An 18,935-nucleotide genomic window follows, 5' to 3' on the forward strand; every position below is an offset into this window, starting at 1 on the left:
TCAATTCTCAATTTATTAAGTCGGTAAACTTTTTAGATCACATGCACCAACTCAATTCTCAATTTATTAAGTCGGTAAACTTTTTAGATCACACTAACTCAATTCTCACTTTATTAAAGTCGGTAAACTTTTCAGATCACACCAACTCAATTCTCACTTTATTAAGTCGGTAAACTTTTTCAGATCACACTAACTCAATTCTCAATTTATTAAGTCGGTAAACTTTTTCAATCACACGAACTCAATTCTCACTTTATTAAGTCGGTAAACTTTTTCAGATCACACCAACTCAATCCTCGATTTATTAAGTTGGTAGACTTTTCAGATCACACCAACTCAATTCTCAATTTATTAAGTCGGTAAACTTTCTCAGATCACACTAACTTAATTCTCAATTTATAAGGTCGGTAAACTTTTTCAGATCACACCAACTCAATTCTCACTTTATTAAGTCGGTAAACTTTTTCAGATCACACCAACTCAATTCTCAATTTATTAAGTCGGTTTAAGTCGGTAAACTTTTCAGGTCACACCAATTTATTTCTTAGTCAATAGAAACATCTTGGGCGAAACACTGAAAAACAAGCTCTTATTGAAAATACCGCCATTGAAACGTTATGAGGAGATTCAGATCTCCCACTCAATGAGTCGGAGTGTGGCTGAGCTTGTAGAATACAGGCGTTAGTCCCAAACTTGAATATTTCGCGGCTATTGCAGGTCTTATTTATATATCAACGTGCACTATCGCACTTTGAAGACGTGATGTTTTCTCTCTCTTTAATTTTTAATAATGTCATTTACACTAAAACAAGAAAAACGTCTTGTTGTAATTTCGTGATAACAAAGTGCAAAAGTTCTTCCGACATTTCGTGAAGAAACGTATTTATAAATGGTTAATATTTTTCAGCAATGTTCTTCCCTTGTCAGTAAAGACTGTCAATTAAGTGATCCAACCCGCCTACTCAAATATCAATATAGTTAACACAATATGTGACTACTTTGAAAGGCTTAGCAACAAATGTGGTATAAAAACTGCCTACAATAGGCAAAACACTTCTCGAAGTTTCCACCTGAGAGTTTTCGTATATCCTACTAGCTCTCCTGACGAAAGCCCTCAGGTCGAAACGTCGAGAAGTCTTTTTGTCTATTTTAGGCAGTTGTTATGCCACAGTTTGTTGCTACGTTATTTGGAAACGCTGCCACGCTGCTCCTTGGTTATATTGGAACGTACTTTGAAAGGCCTTATACATTCAAAATGCAGGCGCAGAGCCTATTCTCGTTTTCAGCCTTCCCGCGTGCTGTGTGTGCCGAAAGTAGTACTCGAAAAACCTGGGAATGAGGATAGGATGGGACCGAATGAGATAATTTGGCTGGAGCTTATTTTCTAAGACTATATGCTTTTGTGCGAGTTTATTTTGCACATTTTTAAAAATATTTTAATGAATGTTCGTTCATTTGAGAACCCCTGTTCGAACAGTAAAGATTGACAACAGGAATATTCACAATTTGCCTCGCGAATCCAAACAAATATTTAATAACATTGCTATGGCTACACCAAGAACACTATGAAATACTCATTTAAACGAGAAGAAATTCATAAATATTTATTGAAGATCAATTACATTTATTTATCGCTCAGCATCGAAAGGCTGATTAAAAGTTTTAAATAACAAAACGCCGACAAAATAGGCCTGGGGTAACTACCTGCACTGGTTCCTTCAATAAGGCGGCTGCCGTTGGACAACGAAGGTGGATGATTCATTTTCGTCAGCATGTGCCTAAACCATGCAATTTACTTCTGCATGGGACCGATTGCTCGAAAGGCGTTTAGCTTAATAGGTTATTTACTGCATAAGATGCAGGTGAACAAAGCGTAAGACTTTTTTATGTATTATAAAATAGGTAATAATATTTTTCAGCAATGTTCTTCCTTGGTCGGTGAAAACTGGCAAGTGATCCAACCCGCCTATTCATAATTATATCAGAGTTATACGCAATATGTGACTACTTTGAAAGGCTTAGCAACAAATGTGGTATAACAACCGCCTAAAATAGACAAAAACACTTCTCGACGTTTTGACCTGGGGGCTTTCGCGTATATCCTACTAACTATCCTGACGAAAGCCCTCAGGTCGAAACGTCGAGAAGTGTTTTTGTCTATTTTTGGCAGTTGTTATACCACATTTGTTGCTTTGTTATTTGAAGACGCTGCCACGCTGCTCCCTGGTTATAATGGAAGTTGGAACGTACTTTGAAAGGCCTTATACATTCAAAATTTAGGCGGCGCAGAGCCTATCCTTGTTTCCAGCTTTCCCGCGTACTACGCGTCCCGAAAGCAGTACGCGGAAAAACTGGGAACGAGGTAGGATGGGATCGAATGAGATAATCCGGCTGGAGCTTATTTCCCTTTTTGTTGCGTCGCTCCCTCACTTACATTTCTGCGATCAGAGAAACAGATTTGCATAACACGTGTACAGGACGATGCGTTCCGACGCATGAAAACCGTCCACGAAGTTATTGTTAAATTTTTCATGGCACATTAGACAATGTTATATATTGCTGTTAAGCTCAATGTCGAGTTAATTACCTCATGTTTACAACTTCAACTTATTCCATTCGTTTGTTTTAGTTTATAGTCTTGTTAAATACATCTTGCTCAAAGTTCTGTAGAGTTTGCATGCAAGACGAGATGCGTGTTGACCGCAACCCATTGTGATTTTGGCAAACAAACGGGCGACAAGGAGACGTCGTTAATGATTCTGTCAACATGACATAGCAATCTTCCTTTGTTTGTGTCAGAGATTCCAGCGGGGCGTTGCAGTGTCAGATAGCAGGATTGCAGACCGCTGTTTAAAACGTGAAGCTCTCGTGTTATCGATTCAAAACCAGTAAGGGTCGATACTGATAGGAGCAACGCAGAATTTGAGACCAGTCGAGAAAGGTGAACGTCGGGATAATGTCGTGGCTACATTGGATATTTCTTGTGGTATATTTTGGATATTCATTTGGAAACAATAAGCCAGCAGTTCGTGTGAGAATCACGCAAAAAGGTCTTGACTATGGTATGTTAAATTGGCTATACGCAAGTTTGTCTTATATTCATGGTGTAAAATTTTCGACAACGTGTCAAAGGTATTTCACTGTCAAAGATATGACAAAACTACGTACTTATTGGCGGATACTTGATGAAGTTTGTCTCATGCAAAAACTTATTCAAGTTTCGACCATGCCCTTTCCAGGAGGGCCAAGCTAAGTACGTACTTACGAAGGAAACTATTTTTTCTGGATATTTAAGTTCATTTTAATGGAGCGATGAGTTCCGGTCATATTTTACACAATTTCTTTACATGGTAAACTTTAGTTTACAAAGTAGTTGTCTTGACGCTGCAGTGATATGCCAATGTAGCTATTTATTTAGTTTTGTTGCCTTAGTTTGTACGATAGATTGCTAAGCCTGCCTATGTAAGGCTATGTTACCCCTTCCTGACGCGTTTTAAATTGCATGTTTGTCGGTGAATTTTTCTGACCTACTGAATAGGAAGTAAGCAAAGATTAAAGACAAGACGAGCGATATGTTTAGACCCATCCTTACTTTTGTTATACAGATTAAAGAAACAAGATCCAAACATTAGCGGCTTTTTTCGTCGTATTTGCGTAAAAAACATAGCACTCCCTCCCTGTGGATTTCCTTCGTCCAAAATGGTAGACTTTTGGGGACATGTTACGCGCAATGTATATTTCCGATTATTCAGTTCGAATTTCGTTTACAAAACACGGCAGCAAACCAATTTCTAGACCGAATAAATCTAAATCACGAATTCCTGGACTAAAGGATGTCTTTACTGAGTTAATCTGGACTAATTGCTGAAAGGAAGGAACTCCATGCTTCGTGTGAGGTCGCACTTTTGACAGCAATTAACGGTTCATAATTAGACGCTATTTTCCCTGTGCATGCCAATTTTGATTTAATCATATCTTGGTTATATAAGTTATACGTAAATATTTGTTTGGGAAGAAAATGCAACAATAGACAGAATGCGAACGTTTGACGCACTTTGCTGCAGGACCGCGCGCAATTTGCATGAGGTGCGCAATTCAGCGTTTAACACAGTCGGCGCAATTAGCCTGGGGTGATGACATGGCAAAATAGAATCTGTTTATTGATCCTTAACTCATTGAGCGCAGGCACATTTGGCCGGGGGTAGCAACTCGAGGTGCGTGGGCGAAATACGAGGGTCGAGGAGCCCGCATAACGCAGTCGTTTGATCTTCTTCATAGTGCGAGTTATTATTATCATTTGATCGCATTTAGTCGCATGTGAAATTACTTTGATCCATCTGAGTTTACGCAAAACTTACAAAATTGTAATCGTAAATACCTTGCTAAGTTAGGTGCACTTATTGATGATCACCACTCAGTAAGTAGAGTAGTGCTACGCTCACAACGAGAACGGATCCTGATAGTAGTAGTGGTAGTAGTAGTAGTAGTAGTAGTAGTAGTAAAACTTCATTTAAAAGTCACACGCTAGCCCCGTCAACTTTAAGCTGATTTCCACGAGGAGCGTGTGATTTACATTTAAAAACATATACACAATTAACTAAATACTATTATACAAGACAATTATCCACTACATACAACACGCCACGCTACAATACACTACGTAAACAACTTACATGTATTAATAAAAGTATGGAATATGGAGAGTTATAAAGAAGAATAAGGAAGTTAAAATTTATACCTAGAAGTGTTTAATTTGTATGAGTACGAATTCTTTCTTTAAACATTGTCAATGTATCCGAACTACGCATATCCATAGGGAGAGAGTTCCAGACTTTAGCGCCATCATGTTATTGAACGTTGCTCTCACATATCCCATCCTTTGTGTGGGTGTAGAACGAGACAACAACACAGTTATCACAGGTTCTACTCAGTAACTTTAGTTTAACTACATATTCCCCACGATTTTACCTCGACTCGCTACCCTCGAGCTCAGAAGTCTATCCGCACGACTAACTGCTACAACAACATCGGAAATTGCTGTGGATGAAGAACAATTTGGATAGTTTTATGTTTGTTTAAGTTTGAGCGTATATTTATAGGGTACACACAACGCTGTAGGTAGCGACCACGAACTAGCGTGCTGTTTATTCAACCAGATTAAGTTTGATTGTTAAACTTTCTCGTGCTGGGTAAAACGGCGCCTACCCACTAATATGACACGCACCCGCACATATGGAGACCATTTTCGCGCTCTGGAAATCTTCAAGCCCTAAACTTAGCCCAGTGGGAAACTGCATTAAGAGATTTTCATCTTAGTTTATTCAACATTTCGTCCAGAAGGTCCACGCAGCGTAGGTAAAAGCCTCCAAATTATGTTTACCAGCATGCTCCTGAAATGATGCAGTCTAACAATTATTCAAAAGGAGTTCTACTGAGTTATCTTGTTTTTATGAAATGAAGTAGAACTTGTTTTCATTGGTCGCCTCACCTCAATGAAAGCCTTGCATGCACTGAAAGGGTCCATGCTTGAAGAGAGTTTACACGATCGTTCGACCAGCCACAATGAGTCAGCTCAAAATTGATGGGCTGATTCAGGCAGGCAATACCAAGCAAGCTAGAATCGACCTTTATCCAACTCTGAAGCACCCGAGCAATTTTAAATGGAATTGCCTTCAACTTGATCCTTGATAATGCATTAGCGTCACACAAGATAATTATGAAGGTGGCAAGGTTAGACATCATGATTGTGGATAAGATTAATTTTTAAGTGCAGTGTTTTGATCCGTCACATATTGACAGGTATATCACATAATCTTTTCCTAGTGTGAACTGACTTCACTCCAAGACGCGCGTCGACTGGAGTGATTAGTCGGATTAAGTATAGACTATCTAAAAAATGAAGCGAGATTATTTTTTTTGACAATCCTTAGGGTTTGGTCCTCTTTGGATGAGCCAAAGCTCTTCTCAAACGTTACCAGACTACCCGCATGCATTGTTCTGAATAAGATAAAAGGCATTTTACCCTGACGTAAAGATAGGCAACCAGTAAAATATGACGAAACTTTTGCCTAAATTCCGTCGTTTCGATTTTTATTGACATACACGTACTCGGTATCTTTTCCCGAATGTCTTTACTCAAAAGCCTGTCTGGAAAATGTCCAAAACTGTTCGTTCACGTTGATTAAAATTCGTCAGGAAACACAATAGATCAGCTTGGACGTAAACAAAACTGATCGAGAAGATTGCCGAGTTGAAATATCGTTTTTCGTTGAGACCATTCAGTTTACGTTTGAAACAAACTGATTTTAAGTTTTCCACGCATTTATTCCTATATCCAATATGTATGTTTCTTGCACTTATTTACAGCAATTGACAATGCAATGGATTATGCGAAGGCGAAAATGAAGAACTATCCTTTGCCCGACAAGAATGGCAAGTTAGCCAACTTCTTCTTTGATGTGAAATACAGTTTTACCAAGTAAGTTAATCAGTCAACGCTGAATTGTGTGACCACTTCTTGAGTTTAACCATGTCTAACGCATGGAATTCTGAATGCTATAGATTGCTACTTTTTTATTTTGTTCGAGAGTAAAATCAATTATCATTTCAGCATGACGATATACAATATAAACATTTCGGACAAATCTTTGCGACCTGTTCCAAGACGAGGATTGTACACCGTTTTGAGGAATATCAACTTTGACATCAAAGGAAAATGGAAAATCAGTATGGGTTGGTAAGTTTGATGCATAACTACTCTTCTTCTCTCCGGTTAGATTAGTGCAGTCCAGTCCAGTCCAGTCCCGGCATCATTTCGCAACGTAAATCAAATTTGGGAAACGTGAAATGCTTCTGAATTCACTGTAGAAGGCAAATTGCTTTCGAGAAAGCAGATTAACACAGTTTCCCCGACATTCTTTCCACAAACAAAGCGAGAGACAAACAGGAAGACGCTTTAAAGAATTATAAGCTAAGGTTTTCTATCGAGCGAAAATTCGAGCGCTAACTCAAAGCCTAAACAGGAAACATGCCTGGAAGGATCGTTGGTAAAGATGACCGCACCGAAAAATAAAAGTAAAAGAAAACAAAGTATAAGTTGTGGAAGGATGCAGATATCCTGACAAATTTTACGCACGATGATGGCAGGAATACTGATGGTTTAAAATATTTGTGGATTGGATGGTGAAATTAATGTTCTCAACTCCTTTATATAATATAGGTTTGCTAATTATGGTACTTTCAATGTCGCAGTTCAAGGCATGTCCGTTGGGATCCTTATTGATCTAGGTACAGTATATGTCATTGTTCGAATAACATTGATGGTTGAATTCGAGGTTGAATGCCGCTCATTCTCGCGTTGTATATAAACAACAAAGTTTTGGATTGTTTTCAAAATATTATTAGTAGCATCAATCCCTACCGCGAGAAGCGTTTAACAATAACGAGACTCAATGATGGAGAGACAAACAGAATACTAAAAAGCATGAATGGAATTTTATCCATCCAGGTGTGAATGGAGATCGCCTTGTTGTTTCCCGAGTGACTTGTGCCTCACGACTTGATGGCGTCAGCATGGCGCTGAAATCCGGACAAGGGACAAGGTGAAGTGGAAGATAGTTTAAAAATCGATTGTATCATGCACTTCGCTCGCATGCCCGATGGCGTATTATGATTCGCCTAATGCCCATCATGACATCATCATCCTAAAGACGTTTAAAACTTGCAGCTACCTATTCCTGGCCACCCAGCAAATGATGAAAAATTATGTGAAATCAAAGATTCCGAGAATAGTAAGTATGTGGCTTGGTATTATAATAGGACTGGCGCACCAGGCTAGATTAATTTGTAGAGTATGAGCTGGTTTAGAGCGATGGTAGTTTCCAGAGAATGACATCGTACGTGTGTTATCAAATTTTTGACAAGTGCTTCGTACCAAACCAATGTAGCCGGCAGATTCTGACCGCACATTTACCCATCTAGGTTTGTGAAGAAGGAAGAAAAGCGATTAGGAAACACTTGAACAAGCAGTTTTCCAAATTCCCAGGTAATCTTTATCTTGTGAATATCAACTTCTCGATTTTACAAGTGTCAGGAAATTGTGTTCTGATACAAACGCGTATAGAATTTTTTTGTCCCAGAATTTGCCATTTGTCTAATTACATTACATACTATTATCATCGATCATTTGATTATTGCGAAGTATTTCTCCTTTTTATTTCCAGTAAAACAAAACCTGAAAAGATCAGTAACGCTAGATTACTCTGTTGTCAAGAGACCCGAGTATAAAATTGGAGCAGTAGATTTATTTTTAAAGGTACACCTGGCATTTGCACTTATTCCGTCAGTGTCAAGTTACTGAGTGGCGCGTGTGTCTCTACAGTGCTGGCGGAATTCAATAACGTCCACTATTGTACTATTGTCTTTCCTTGATTTATCAGGGCGAGTTTCAGCCAGCGGACGGTAGCATGAAATGGCAGCAGCAACCCGCCGACCTGCCACGTGATTACGCACGTGACCGAATGATGTACGTCACGATGATGGATCACATGATCAACAGCGCTAGTCATGCGTATTATAACCAGGATGCAATGCGAGTGAAAGCCACGGTGAAACAGGTAAAACATTTGTATTAGCTTAAGACAAGACTGAACCATCATGACCCCGAGTGAAGCCAGTTTAGTCACTTGTGTGAGCTAGCGTTTTGCAGCACTCAGTAGGAATAGCAGAATTCTGTCGACTGCATTTATGCAACTTAACCCGTTTCAAAGCTATTGCCCTATAATGGTTAGATATTTTTTATTTGAATATGAAGTGGTTCGGTGAAATAAGTTGATTTAGAATGGATGGAAACGGTATTGCAGCTGATGCGATATGTATATTGAAAGCACTAAGCGATTAACACTACTCTAAATATCCAATGATGAACATTTTAACCTTAATATTTTATTTGCACTTTTAGGTTCCTCAACTTCATGTCAAAGGAGGATTTTTCAACCGCTATCTTTCTCGCATAAATACTGGGCTGGGATTAGTAAGTCGTTCACTACGAGTAACATAATCATGAGCAAAACAAAGCGGAAGAAATCTTTCCCTTTGGGGCCTTTAAGGTCGGGAAGAGAAATGTTCTAAAATCTTCGCTCTGTTTCCTTTTGGGGTTATACGAAGAGCGTCTTGGTCATATTCAAGCCTGCATTTGACGCTTCATTGCTTTCCTTTCGTTTTCAACTTAGTTTTTCGATTCCTTCCTTATGCCTGTATTCACTTGGCCGATATCAAAGTGGTTTATATAGGCTTATGTAATAATATATTTTCTGTGCAGATAAAGAAATCTGCGTGCGCAAACTGCGATCTTCATATTACCATGGAGGCAACTTCGCCACCTCAGATCAGAACAAGTCATTCTGGGATACATTTAACCGTCCAGGCAACGACGAAGATCAACGTGGTACTACCCGGTACCAAAAGAGAAGAACTTAATCTGGAAACGGTAAGTATTAACAAAGATCGATAATTTCACATTCTTGTAATCACCATAGTACATATGGAGCAGTTTCTTAGTTGAAAGGCATTTCCTGAGACCAAATTCGACGGACCCCCCCTTGAGGAGAGTTTAATCCCTTTTTTATCTTTTGTACCATGACTATACCTTTATCATTTTAGGCCCTGTCTCCCCCTCATCTCCGAGTGATTTTCCACTCTCTAGGATCCCCAAAGTGTACTTTTATTACTCCTAGACTAGAACTGTTCAATATGAACAGTTGAATTCGATATGTCTCTGTTCTCTCGTTTTTGTAATCTGTACTATAAATATGTAACATACACTTTTGTATTTTCTTTAGAACATAACTGCAACGGCAGTTCCAAAACTCAACGGGACAAAGTTAAGCACGAATATAACAGACTTGAGGTAAGTTTTTAAGTGAAATGTAAACAACTGATACTTTATATATCAGCGATGTTTTTACAATCCATTTTCTACAAGAAATTGAAAATTTTACCCCCCATTTAAAGCATGCATCGATGGCACAAGAGTTACCCTGTGTGATTTATCACTTCTTGATTTTTTGCCAGATTGAACACAAGAGTTATAAATCCTTCTCTAGTCACAACATTATCGGTAATGTTAGTTACATGTTAGACAAAATAACCGGAGAATATTCTATATAACTTTCGTCCAACATTCATCCTGAAATTTTACCGTTGATCATTATGCGTATACCGAATTGGCTTTACGAGTATTGATGCGAATATTTTTTTTCGTCCACGTAGGGGAGTGTGGAAGAGATGAAAGAAATCGTGAAGAAGGAGGTTGAGAAACTCTTGGAGAATGGTATCTCAGGTACGGAGAAATTATCGTAGCGGTATCTTGTATCGTCGGGAAAGATCGATAACCACGCTATTTTAATGGTAAAATGCTTGTCCTATGTAAAGTTTCCAGCATGTTTGGCGCTCATATACAAACATTAAACAATATAACCATGCTTTGGTTATGATGACAAATTTTTTGAAATGGATAACCACGCTGTTTTAATGGTCAAATGCTTGTCCTATGTAAAGTTTCCAGCATGTTTGGCGCTCATATACAAACATTAAACAATATAACCATGCTTTGGTTATGATGTCAAATATTTTGAAATGGATAACCACGCTGTTTTAATGGTCATAACGACGCTGTTTTAATGGTCAAATGCTTGTCCTATGTAAAGTTTCCAGCATGTTTGGCGCTCATATACAAACATTAAACAATATAACCATGCTTTGGTTATGATGTGAAATATTTTGAAATGGATAACCAGGCTGTTTTAATGGTCAAATGATTGCCCTATGTAAAGTTTCCAGCATTTTGGCGCTTGTATTGCTTGTAAATTTAAGCGAACTAAAAAATTTTCGAAATTAAAGACTAATTACGGAAAAATTATTGGTGGGGCTAAAGCCCAGCGAGCCACCCTGCTCCGCGGTCTCTGCACTGTCTCGGTCAATGAACCTTGACCACCTTTGTCTTCTTTATTCTTTATATAACCAATCATCGAGACATCAACAAATCATCTCTCAGTGGTCTCATATTGTAATCATCATATTGTAATCCATAACCACTGTTTGCTGTATTTTCCAGGAGTGGAAATTCCTTTGCCGCTCTCAGAAAAATTCCAATTAGTCGAGCCGAGGGTGTCGTATGGCGAGGTAAAATCCTTTGCACTAAAATGTATCTCTTGACTCTCAGTTTCGCTGACCTGCCATTTCCTGTTTTTTGTGCCCTTATCGTATGAATTGCTTGTCAAACAAACGAGATATTTTCCCTTGCAGGGTTACATGACTTTGGAAACTGATATTCTCCTTCGTTAAAGAGAACCTTCTCGATACTCGATACTGTTTTTTTACCCGAATTCTGCGTGGTTCAGTTTCAATATAAGTAGTTTCAGTTCTTATTTTATTGTATTATAAGAAACTCGATGTTATGGCAATGGTTTCTGTATAGTTTGTTATTGCGTAATATATATATTTATATCAGTATGAAAGTTTAAACAAGAGTCAGACGTGTTACAGTATATAGTGCACAAGATTTTTAGACGTAAGTATGGCTATATAAATACGTGGTGTTGGGGAATAAATTGTGATATTACATGCTTTTTTGGTTTTTGTCTTTTGATTTCACCTGTAACTTCTTGTTTTGCAAACTTTTAATTGAGAAGATAAACTTAATAGCTGGTATTTGTCCGTCGTAAATGTCTCCCGGCCTAAACGTGTGATTGCATGCATGTTCTCCATTCACAGACCGATACTCATTAATATTTTTATGTCGAGGTATTTTTTTGATAGTGAAGTATTTGAATGCTTTTTCTTAAAACGGCAATTAAATTATCAGAAATTATAACTAGAGTCTGCCATCTCAAGTGGGAGCTAAGTACGGGCAATTTGGAATTGCTGTCAACATTATGCATTGTCTAGTATATTCCGCGGACTCGTATTGTTTATTAATGACCAAATACATGCACTCTCAAATGGAAAATTGCTCTTCAACTTTCAACTATTCTCATGCCAATATCTTAAGAGATATTTATCTGAAGTGATGAAGAATCGGCATGATTCATTAATAATTCATTTGCAAATTCAATACCGCCTATCGATGATTATGTCATCGCCGATAGGACAGATGACTCAGTATCTCGTGAATCGTGATCTAGTGATCCAGTCCACAAATGAAATCATATTCAGTTTCCACGTTAGAAATTCTCTTCACCAGCACTGTCAGTTTTCGTTCTATGACAATGCATATTGTTATGCATTTTGCGTCATGAATGTGTTTAATGTTTTAGCTTGACAATCACAATCATTTTTAGTATCTTTGTATCAAAACGTTTACTGAAGATAAATTTTGTTGTTATTAGCGATTTTTAAAATAGCACGGTTGTCTTGTAGTGGTCATAAAAACGATTGCTATTAATGTGCGAATGGGAATAAGTATTGTACAATATTGTAGTTCTATAGCGCTAGCGTAGCTAAGACGATCGATGCAACTGACATTAGTGACATAGGGTTCATTGAGACTGTCACCTTTGAAGTGGGTTTTTCAGTGATGCATTCATTGCATTGGGCCTGATTACATTCAAATTAATATGATGTATTGACCATAAATAACGAATGACCAAATATCTATTAAAAAACTGTCATTGATTATTAAAGGAAATTTTAATTAATTATACGAAGAACAGTCGAAGAAAGTTGTGTTATATTTTCCAAATATGGTGTTTTCTTCAGGGTATTATGACAATGACGTCATAACAGGAAGTTGAGCATGCAAACAGGTTTACGCCTCGTCTGGACAAGAAGAAGCTTTATTTGTCAGGTTTTGTGAACATTTTGCAGAAATAACGATTAATCGCTCTTGTCAGGATGTCCTACAGCTTGAGTGAGTAGTTTGTGTTCTTTTCTGTCCTTCGTGTGTCGATATTATGTTTTGCAGTGTCGGTTTTTACCAGTTTTTATCGAGATTAAACACACAGATTAGTGCAGCCAGTCGAGCTTTAGGAATTACTGTTCGTAATTCTCGGTTGAGATTGCAGCAGTTAGAGTTATTTAAAGGCTAGGATACTAATCGATCGCTATGTTTCTTTGTAGAACACACCTTTGCTGCGCTGCCTCGTACCCAAAGAGGCCGGAGGCTTTGCATTAAAGGCGATCCAAAGGGGAAATACATACTGTATTCGTTTAATAAGGGTGTCATTATCAGAGATGTCGAGGTATTTAATCTTATTTCTTGAAGACACTATCGTGTGGGTCTTCGATCACGAAATACCCATGCTTCTGTAGCAGAAATTTCATTTCTTTGACTGGATTTATCTCAGATATAAGTGCAAAGTATAGTGCTTGAGTATGTACCGGTATATAACAGTTCATATATGAATGTGTTTCCCTGGTTGAGTGCTTTGATGATTGTTGGGGAGGAGAGCTATGAAAGCAGTCAAAGGAAGATTGGAAAGTTCAACTTTGTTATCGCCCTTAATCATCAGAACACATTAACTATGGTCATGTACAACATGCATGGTTTTTTTAAATCAATTCTTATTGCCTTTTAAAGAGCTGAGTAAATCTCCTTTTTTGGTCTATTTCCTTGTTGAATTGCAAGAACTGGGAGATATTTATTTCTCAAAATGTCATGTATGAATGTGAAATGAATGTGCTTAGATTACAATCTGGATATCAGTGGCTATTTACTGTACCTCTAACCATGTTTATTAGCCTCAGATTAAATTCTAGGGATCTCTGGCCTACAATAACCTCAATCTATCAACCAATAACCTTACCCCCAGTTATCTTAACCCACAACACATCCCTACCCATGTTTATTGCAAGTTCCCATCCCCTTGTCACCTATTAAATTATATCTACTCTTGTAATTTAGAATCCGATGAATGCTGATGTGTATTCTGAGCATGCTCATGAAGTATCTTCAGCTTGCTATGCCCCAAGTGGTTTTTATATTTGTTCTGGAGGTATGAATAAAGCAACTGTTGTATGGATACAATGTCTGCTTTGAATTTTGCTTTTGCAAAATTACTTCACATATTTGTTTGCAATGTTTACTGCAAAGTTACAAATTTATTTTGGCATTGTGCCTATCTGAGGCTTTTCATGTTCCATTTAGTTAGAATTGTTTATTATTATATCATGAAACACATGTCAAAATTACATGATTTCAAAATGTTGTAACAAACTTTTGAAGTAAATTTGCAGGGTAGTTTTTCAAAGAAAAAAACAATGTTAAAGCAAGCTTTAACTGTTTTTAATTACATGCAACCTGACGATGGAGTAAACCTCAAAACATTGTTACAGTTTAATAAAATTTGTTATTAAGAAAGCCTTCTGGTTGTTATTAAAATTATTATTGAAAGTGAAAAGAAATTTCCCAAAGGAAAAGTGAAATTAAAATTGATCGGTTTGCTTTCTAGATGTATCTGGTAAGGTGAGGATCTGGGACACAACGCAAGCCGAACATCCATTAAAGGCAGATTATCAGCCACTTGGTGGAGCAATAAAAGATATTGCTTGGTCGCCAGATAGCAAAAGAATAGTTGTTGGTGGGGAAGGTCGTGGATTGTGAGTACAGTGTACATATATATTTATTTATACTTTTTTGTATAAAACTAGTTTTTTTTGTTTGACCCAACCTAGGCTTGCAATTCTTGATTCTTTTAAGTCCTAGAAAATTACAACACTGGGCTAAAGCAGTTTTTTAAAAACTGATATCAGTTTGTCGAAAAGATATTGATAATTTTGATTGTTATATATTTTTCTGTGATTTAAAAGGTGACTGGTTGGTTAGTGGCTGACACCATTGAATATCATTTCTCTCCAGGTTTGCACATGCATTTCTTGCGGATACTGGGTCAAGTGTGGGCCAAATGATGGGCCATTCAAAAACTGTGAACACAGTTGACTACAAGTCATCTCGTCCCTTCCGTGTGATCAGTGCAAGTGAGGATTTCAGTTCAGGTTTTTATGAAGGACCTCCATTCAAATTGAAGTTCACCAATAAGGTACATATAGGACACAGGCCACATTTAAGTGACGATAATGATACTGGGTATTAGTAAGAATAGCAAGGCAGTTGATGCAGGAGGACAAATAATATGGTTTTCTTCTTGTTGTTCCAGCGATACAATCTAATTTTAATCTATAATTTTAGGAGCACTCCAACTTTGTAAATGTTGGGAGATTTTCACCAAATGGTGAACGATATGTGACCGGATGCAGTAGTGGAAAGGTATATGCTGATTATGGTTCAAACCATTCTTCAAACAGTCTTTTAGAAACACTTGTAAGTTTCACTTCTGCTTTACTAGCTCTACATCTATGATGGTAAAACTGGTGAACATACTGGTGAAATTGGAAGTCCTGCGCACAAAGGAGGAATCTATGATGTAAATACCGATCGAATGAAACAATATTTTACCATTTTAAATATATTTTTGTACATCCAGGTGAAGTGATTGAGTCTCTTTCATACAGGTCTCATGGTGTTCAGATAACAAGCATCTACTGACAGCCTCTGGTGATAAAACTGCAAAAATTTTTGATGTTGATGCAAACACATGTGTCCAGTAAGTCACCTCATAGCAGGGCTGTTTTTTAAATCATTAGCTGGCTTAAACCAGCGGTCCAGTTGTTTTACAAGTCAGGAGGGGGTGAGGTCTAGGTGTCTTTGGTTAAAAAGTGTCTTGTCGTCAGATTATTTATATAGACCTAGACCTAGAGCTTTTCACCCACCATATCTACGATGAATGCTGTACAATGTACCAATCTGTTTTTTATGATGTTTAGAGAGTTCACATTTGGTTCGGATGTACTTCACCAGCAATTAGCCTGCCTCTGGATGGGTGACCATCTCTTAACCATTGAACTATCCGGTTACATCAACTACCTTGACAGGGAAAACCCCAGTCAGCCAAAGAAAGTTTTGAAGGTAGGAATTCATTGAATAAACAAATACTTGCCAAAACTTGTGATCTGAAGGAGCTGTTCACCAGGAACTTTAAAATTACACCATTCGATTCTGTGTTTAAAGAATCAAGACTCCCTTTCTCACTTTCTCTTTGGAAAACACGCGAATTCATACATTATGTATACAAGTTACCAGCAAAACATTCATTTTGCAAAAAATCCAACTTCTCGATTTAGGGTCACAACAAAAATATCACCACATTTGCAGTCACGGAAGACAAGTCACATATTTACACTGCGAGTTACGATGGTCAAATTTGTATCCTTTTTAAAAATACACTCAATAGTTTTAACGCAAGGGCTAGTTTGTAAGATCAGTGAAATGTCGCACAGTGCGATATCACTGAAGACCAGTCTCGATTGTGTATAGATCTACGTATTGGTTCGGTAAATCAGTGGAAGGTTAAAACCTTAACCATTCAATCAGATTGCTGGGATGTAAGTAACGGAATGTGTGAAGCAATCTCTGGTAAACATCACTCAAATCAAGTCTCTAAGATTGCAATTAGTGGATCAAATCTCTACTCTATCAGTATGGACGATTCGTTTAGGGTAACTTCAACAGAAACAAACGAATACAGGTAATTAAAATTAAATCAAGGCCTGTCTCAGACGTCAAACTTTTCATGTGCCGGACGTAATGTTAATGAGCTGACTTTGTTTAAGTTCATTTGCATTCGATTCGGCACATGAAAAGTTCGACGTCTGAAACGGGCCTAACAGCAAAGATTGAGAATTAGAGAGAATTGTTTTGAAGTCGCTTGCAACCATTTTCGTAGACTTTTTTTCTTTCGAGAGATGTAAAAAGTTGGATAAGTTACGGGTGTTCAAATAAGGGCCTTTTTACATCAGAACGTTCGAAACTATTCTCTCGTTCGCATTTATCAAAAAGAAGAAAATTGCACTGAAAATTGCAGCAACAGAATTGCAAGTATAAACGGGGATTACTGTCATTGAGCGCCGTTATATTCTTTTTCAGTGGAGACAGCATAGCTTTCGATGCTCAACCAATCAACCTGGCAGTGGGAAAAGATGGTTTAGCAATGATCATCTGTGTTGATCAAACGGTAAAAAACCTTGTTTTTTTGCAAGGCCTTGAAGTGTCTTTCATTCCACTGGGGGAGTGGGGTGACCTTTGAGAATTCACATTCGTTCTTCTGTTTCCACCGTTCAGATTGTTGTTACTCGCAACGGAAAGAAAGTCGCCAGCAAGAAGTTTGATTTTCAGCCATCCGCAGCCAGCATCCATCCCAACCAAACGGAAATTGCAATTGGAAGTCAAACGGTATCCCTTTTTAATTCGAAGCTATTCGTTTTAAGGCGCTGAATGTCTTTTAAAGTTCACATAAATGGTCGTCTGTATTACAAAAATCTAACTAGCCACCATCTTAAGGCACTTTCTCCACTCATCGCAAAAACCTATTTATTTATGTATTTAAAAATATTCTAAAACCGTAACCCTTCAGAGAAGATCAGTTTCCGGGCATGGTTTGGGGTACAAGAGTTGAGTAGTGTAACTATATATACTTTTGTATTTGATGCAGAAACCTGAGTTGTATGTGTATAGCCTGGATAATGACACAATCGGGGAGTTGAAGAAGACTGTGGAAAGTCTTACTCGCGAGGTATCTGTGCTCGAGTATTCCCCCGATGGCGCATTCCTTGGAGTTGGTATGGCTGGAAAAGACGTTACCGCTTTTAAAACAGCTGATTATTCGGTGAGTACTGCACGAAGTGTCGGAGAGGAAAACATCATCGAGAAAGCGAGGAATAGACCTTTTTCATAATGACGTCAAACGCGGAAAGACTGATCTACACACGAACTTTAATTGGCTCGATAGTTTTGTGGAGCCAATCAAATTTCGTGTAACATCAGACTTTCCGCGTTTGACGTCATTATAAGAAAGGTCTATTGGCTGTGATTGGACCACTGACCTATATATATGTCAAGGGCCGATTGTATTGTATAAAAATGAAAGCCAGATAGCGCTATCCACCGGATAGTGATTTTTTCAACCGTCCAAAAAATGCTCGAAAATCAATAAAATTTCAGCTTTGGAACCAACAATTATTAAGAGGATCCTCGATTTAGAAATACTAAGATTTAATCAAAGTCATAGCAACCAACGGGTGATTTTAAAACGATTGAAAAAAACACAATCCGGTTGGATAGTGCTATCCGGCTTTCATACAACCGGCCCTAGAATAATATGTAGTTCATAAGATGAATATAATGTACTTTTTGCCAGAAGAAGTAAATATTATTCACATTTTGATTGGGTTACTGAAAACGTAAACAAATTTGCGAAAACGAATTCAAATGTATCTCCTGATGGCTTTTATTTTAGGAAGCATCGCGGGCTTGGAGCGGACACAGCGGTCGTATCACCTCGCTCAGCTGGACATCAGATTCCCGGCACCTCGCTTCCGGCTCTCTTGATTCAAACGTCTTCATTTGGGATACTGAATCAATCAAGAAAACCGTCATAAAAGGTATGCTACATATATCCAGTGTATATATCAGATCAGTGCGGTCTACCAAATCTGCCCCTACCAGTTATCAAGTCATATCGGGCAATGGTTAACGGGGTAATTTTTCATCAACTAAATGTTGTGTGTGTGTGCTCTTTAGGCGCTCATCGCCTTAGTAATGTCGTGGGTGTTCAGTGGTTGAACGACAACCAACTCACTACAACAGCGGCAGATTGCTCTATCAAAATCTGGGATATTGTTCATCACTGACGAAAATTTGCCTCTTATGTTACCAAAGAAGCCACCCTTAATATGTGCGATTGCTCGGCGTGAGGAAAACTTGACAGTCACTATAATTTGTATTAATTTTTACATAGATTCATTCCACCTTGTTTATATAGAATAAATTTATTATTTTCTAAATATGGTTTATTACAATATCGCGAGTTACGTACAGTACATAA

The 18,935-nt window shown here is 37.9% G+C and overlaps 2 protein-coding genes across 2 annotated transcripts; both read left to right on the plus strand.

The window, feature by feature from the left end:
* Window positions 1–2,716: 2,716 nt before the first annotated feature.
* LOC114516043 (bactericidal permeability-increasing protein-like) lies at window positions 2,717–11,619 on the plus strand. Its single transcript, XM_028535395.1, has 16 exons — window positions 2,717–3,062; window positions 6,367–6,478; window positions 6,611–6,736; window positions 7,220–7,287; window positions 7,508–7,601; window positions 7,727–7,790; window positions 7,981–8,044; window positions 8,223–8,314; window positions 8,439–8,615; window positions 8,960–9,031; window positions 9,320–9,487; window positions 9,840–9,907; window positions 10,072–10,117; window positions 10,270–10,339; window positions 11,114–11,181; window positions 11,305–11,619. The coding sequence occupies exons 1-16, from the start codon at window positions 2,957–2,959 to the stop codon at window positions 11,341–11,343; spliced, it is 1,434 nt and encodes a 477-aa protein (XP_028391196.1). The 5' UTR covers window positions 2,717–2,956; the 3' UTR covers window positions 11,344–11,619.
* Window positions 11,620–12,786: 1,167 nt separating this feature from the next.
* LOC114516187 (WD repeat-containing protein 1-like) lies at window positions 12,787–18,894 on the plus strand. The gene is made up of 16 exons (XM_028535589.1): window positions 12,787–12,907; window positions 13,117–13,238; window positions 13,901–13,991; window positions 14,448–14,595; window positions 14,855–15,035; window positions 15,185–15,262; window positions 15,342–15,419; window positions 15,508–15,599; window positions 15,820–15,961; window positions 16,177–16,258; window positions 16,427–16,580; window positions 16,979–17,066; window positions 17,174–17,284; window positions 17,544–17,717; window positions 18,348–18,492; window positions 18,632–18,894. The coding sequence occupies exons 1-16, from the start codon at window positions 12,892–12,894 to the stop codon at window positions 18,739–18,741; spliced, it is 1,812 nt and encodes a 603-aa protein (XP_028391390.1). The 5' UTR covers window positions 12,787–12,891; the 3' UTR covers window positions 18,742–18,894.
* Window positions 18,895–18,935: the final 41 nt, after the last annotated feature.

Source organism: Dendronephthya gigantea, unplaced genomic scaffold, assembly GCF_004324835.1.
Source record: "Dendronephthya gigantea isolate DGI-Jeju-01 unplaced genomic scaffold, DenGig_1.0 000005F, whole genome shotgun sequence".
NCBI lineage: Eukaryota > Metazoa > Cnidaria > Anthozoa > Malacalcyonacea > Nephtheidae > Dendronephthya > Dendronephthya gigantea.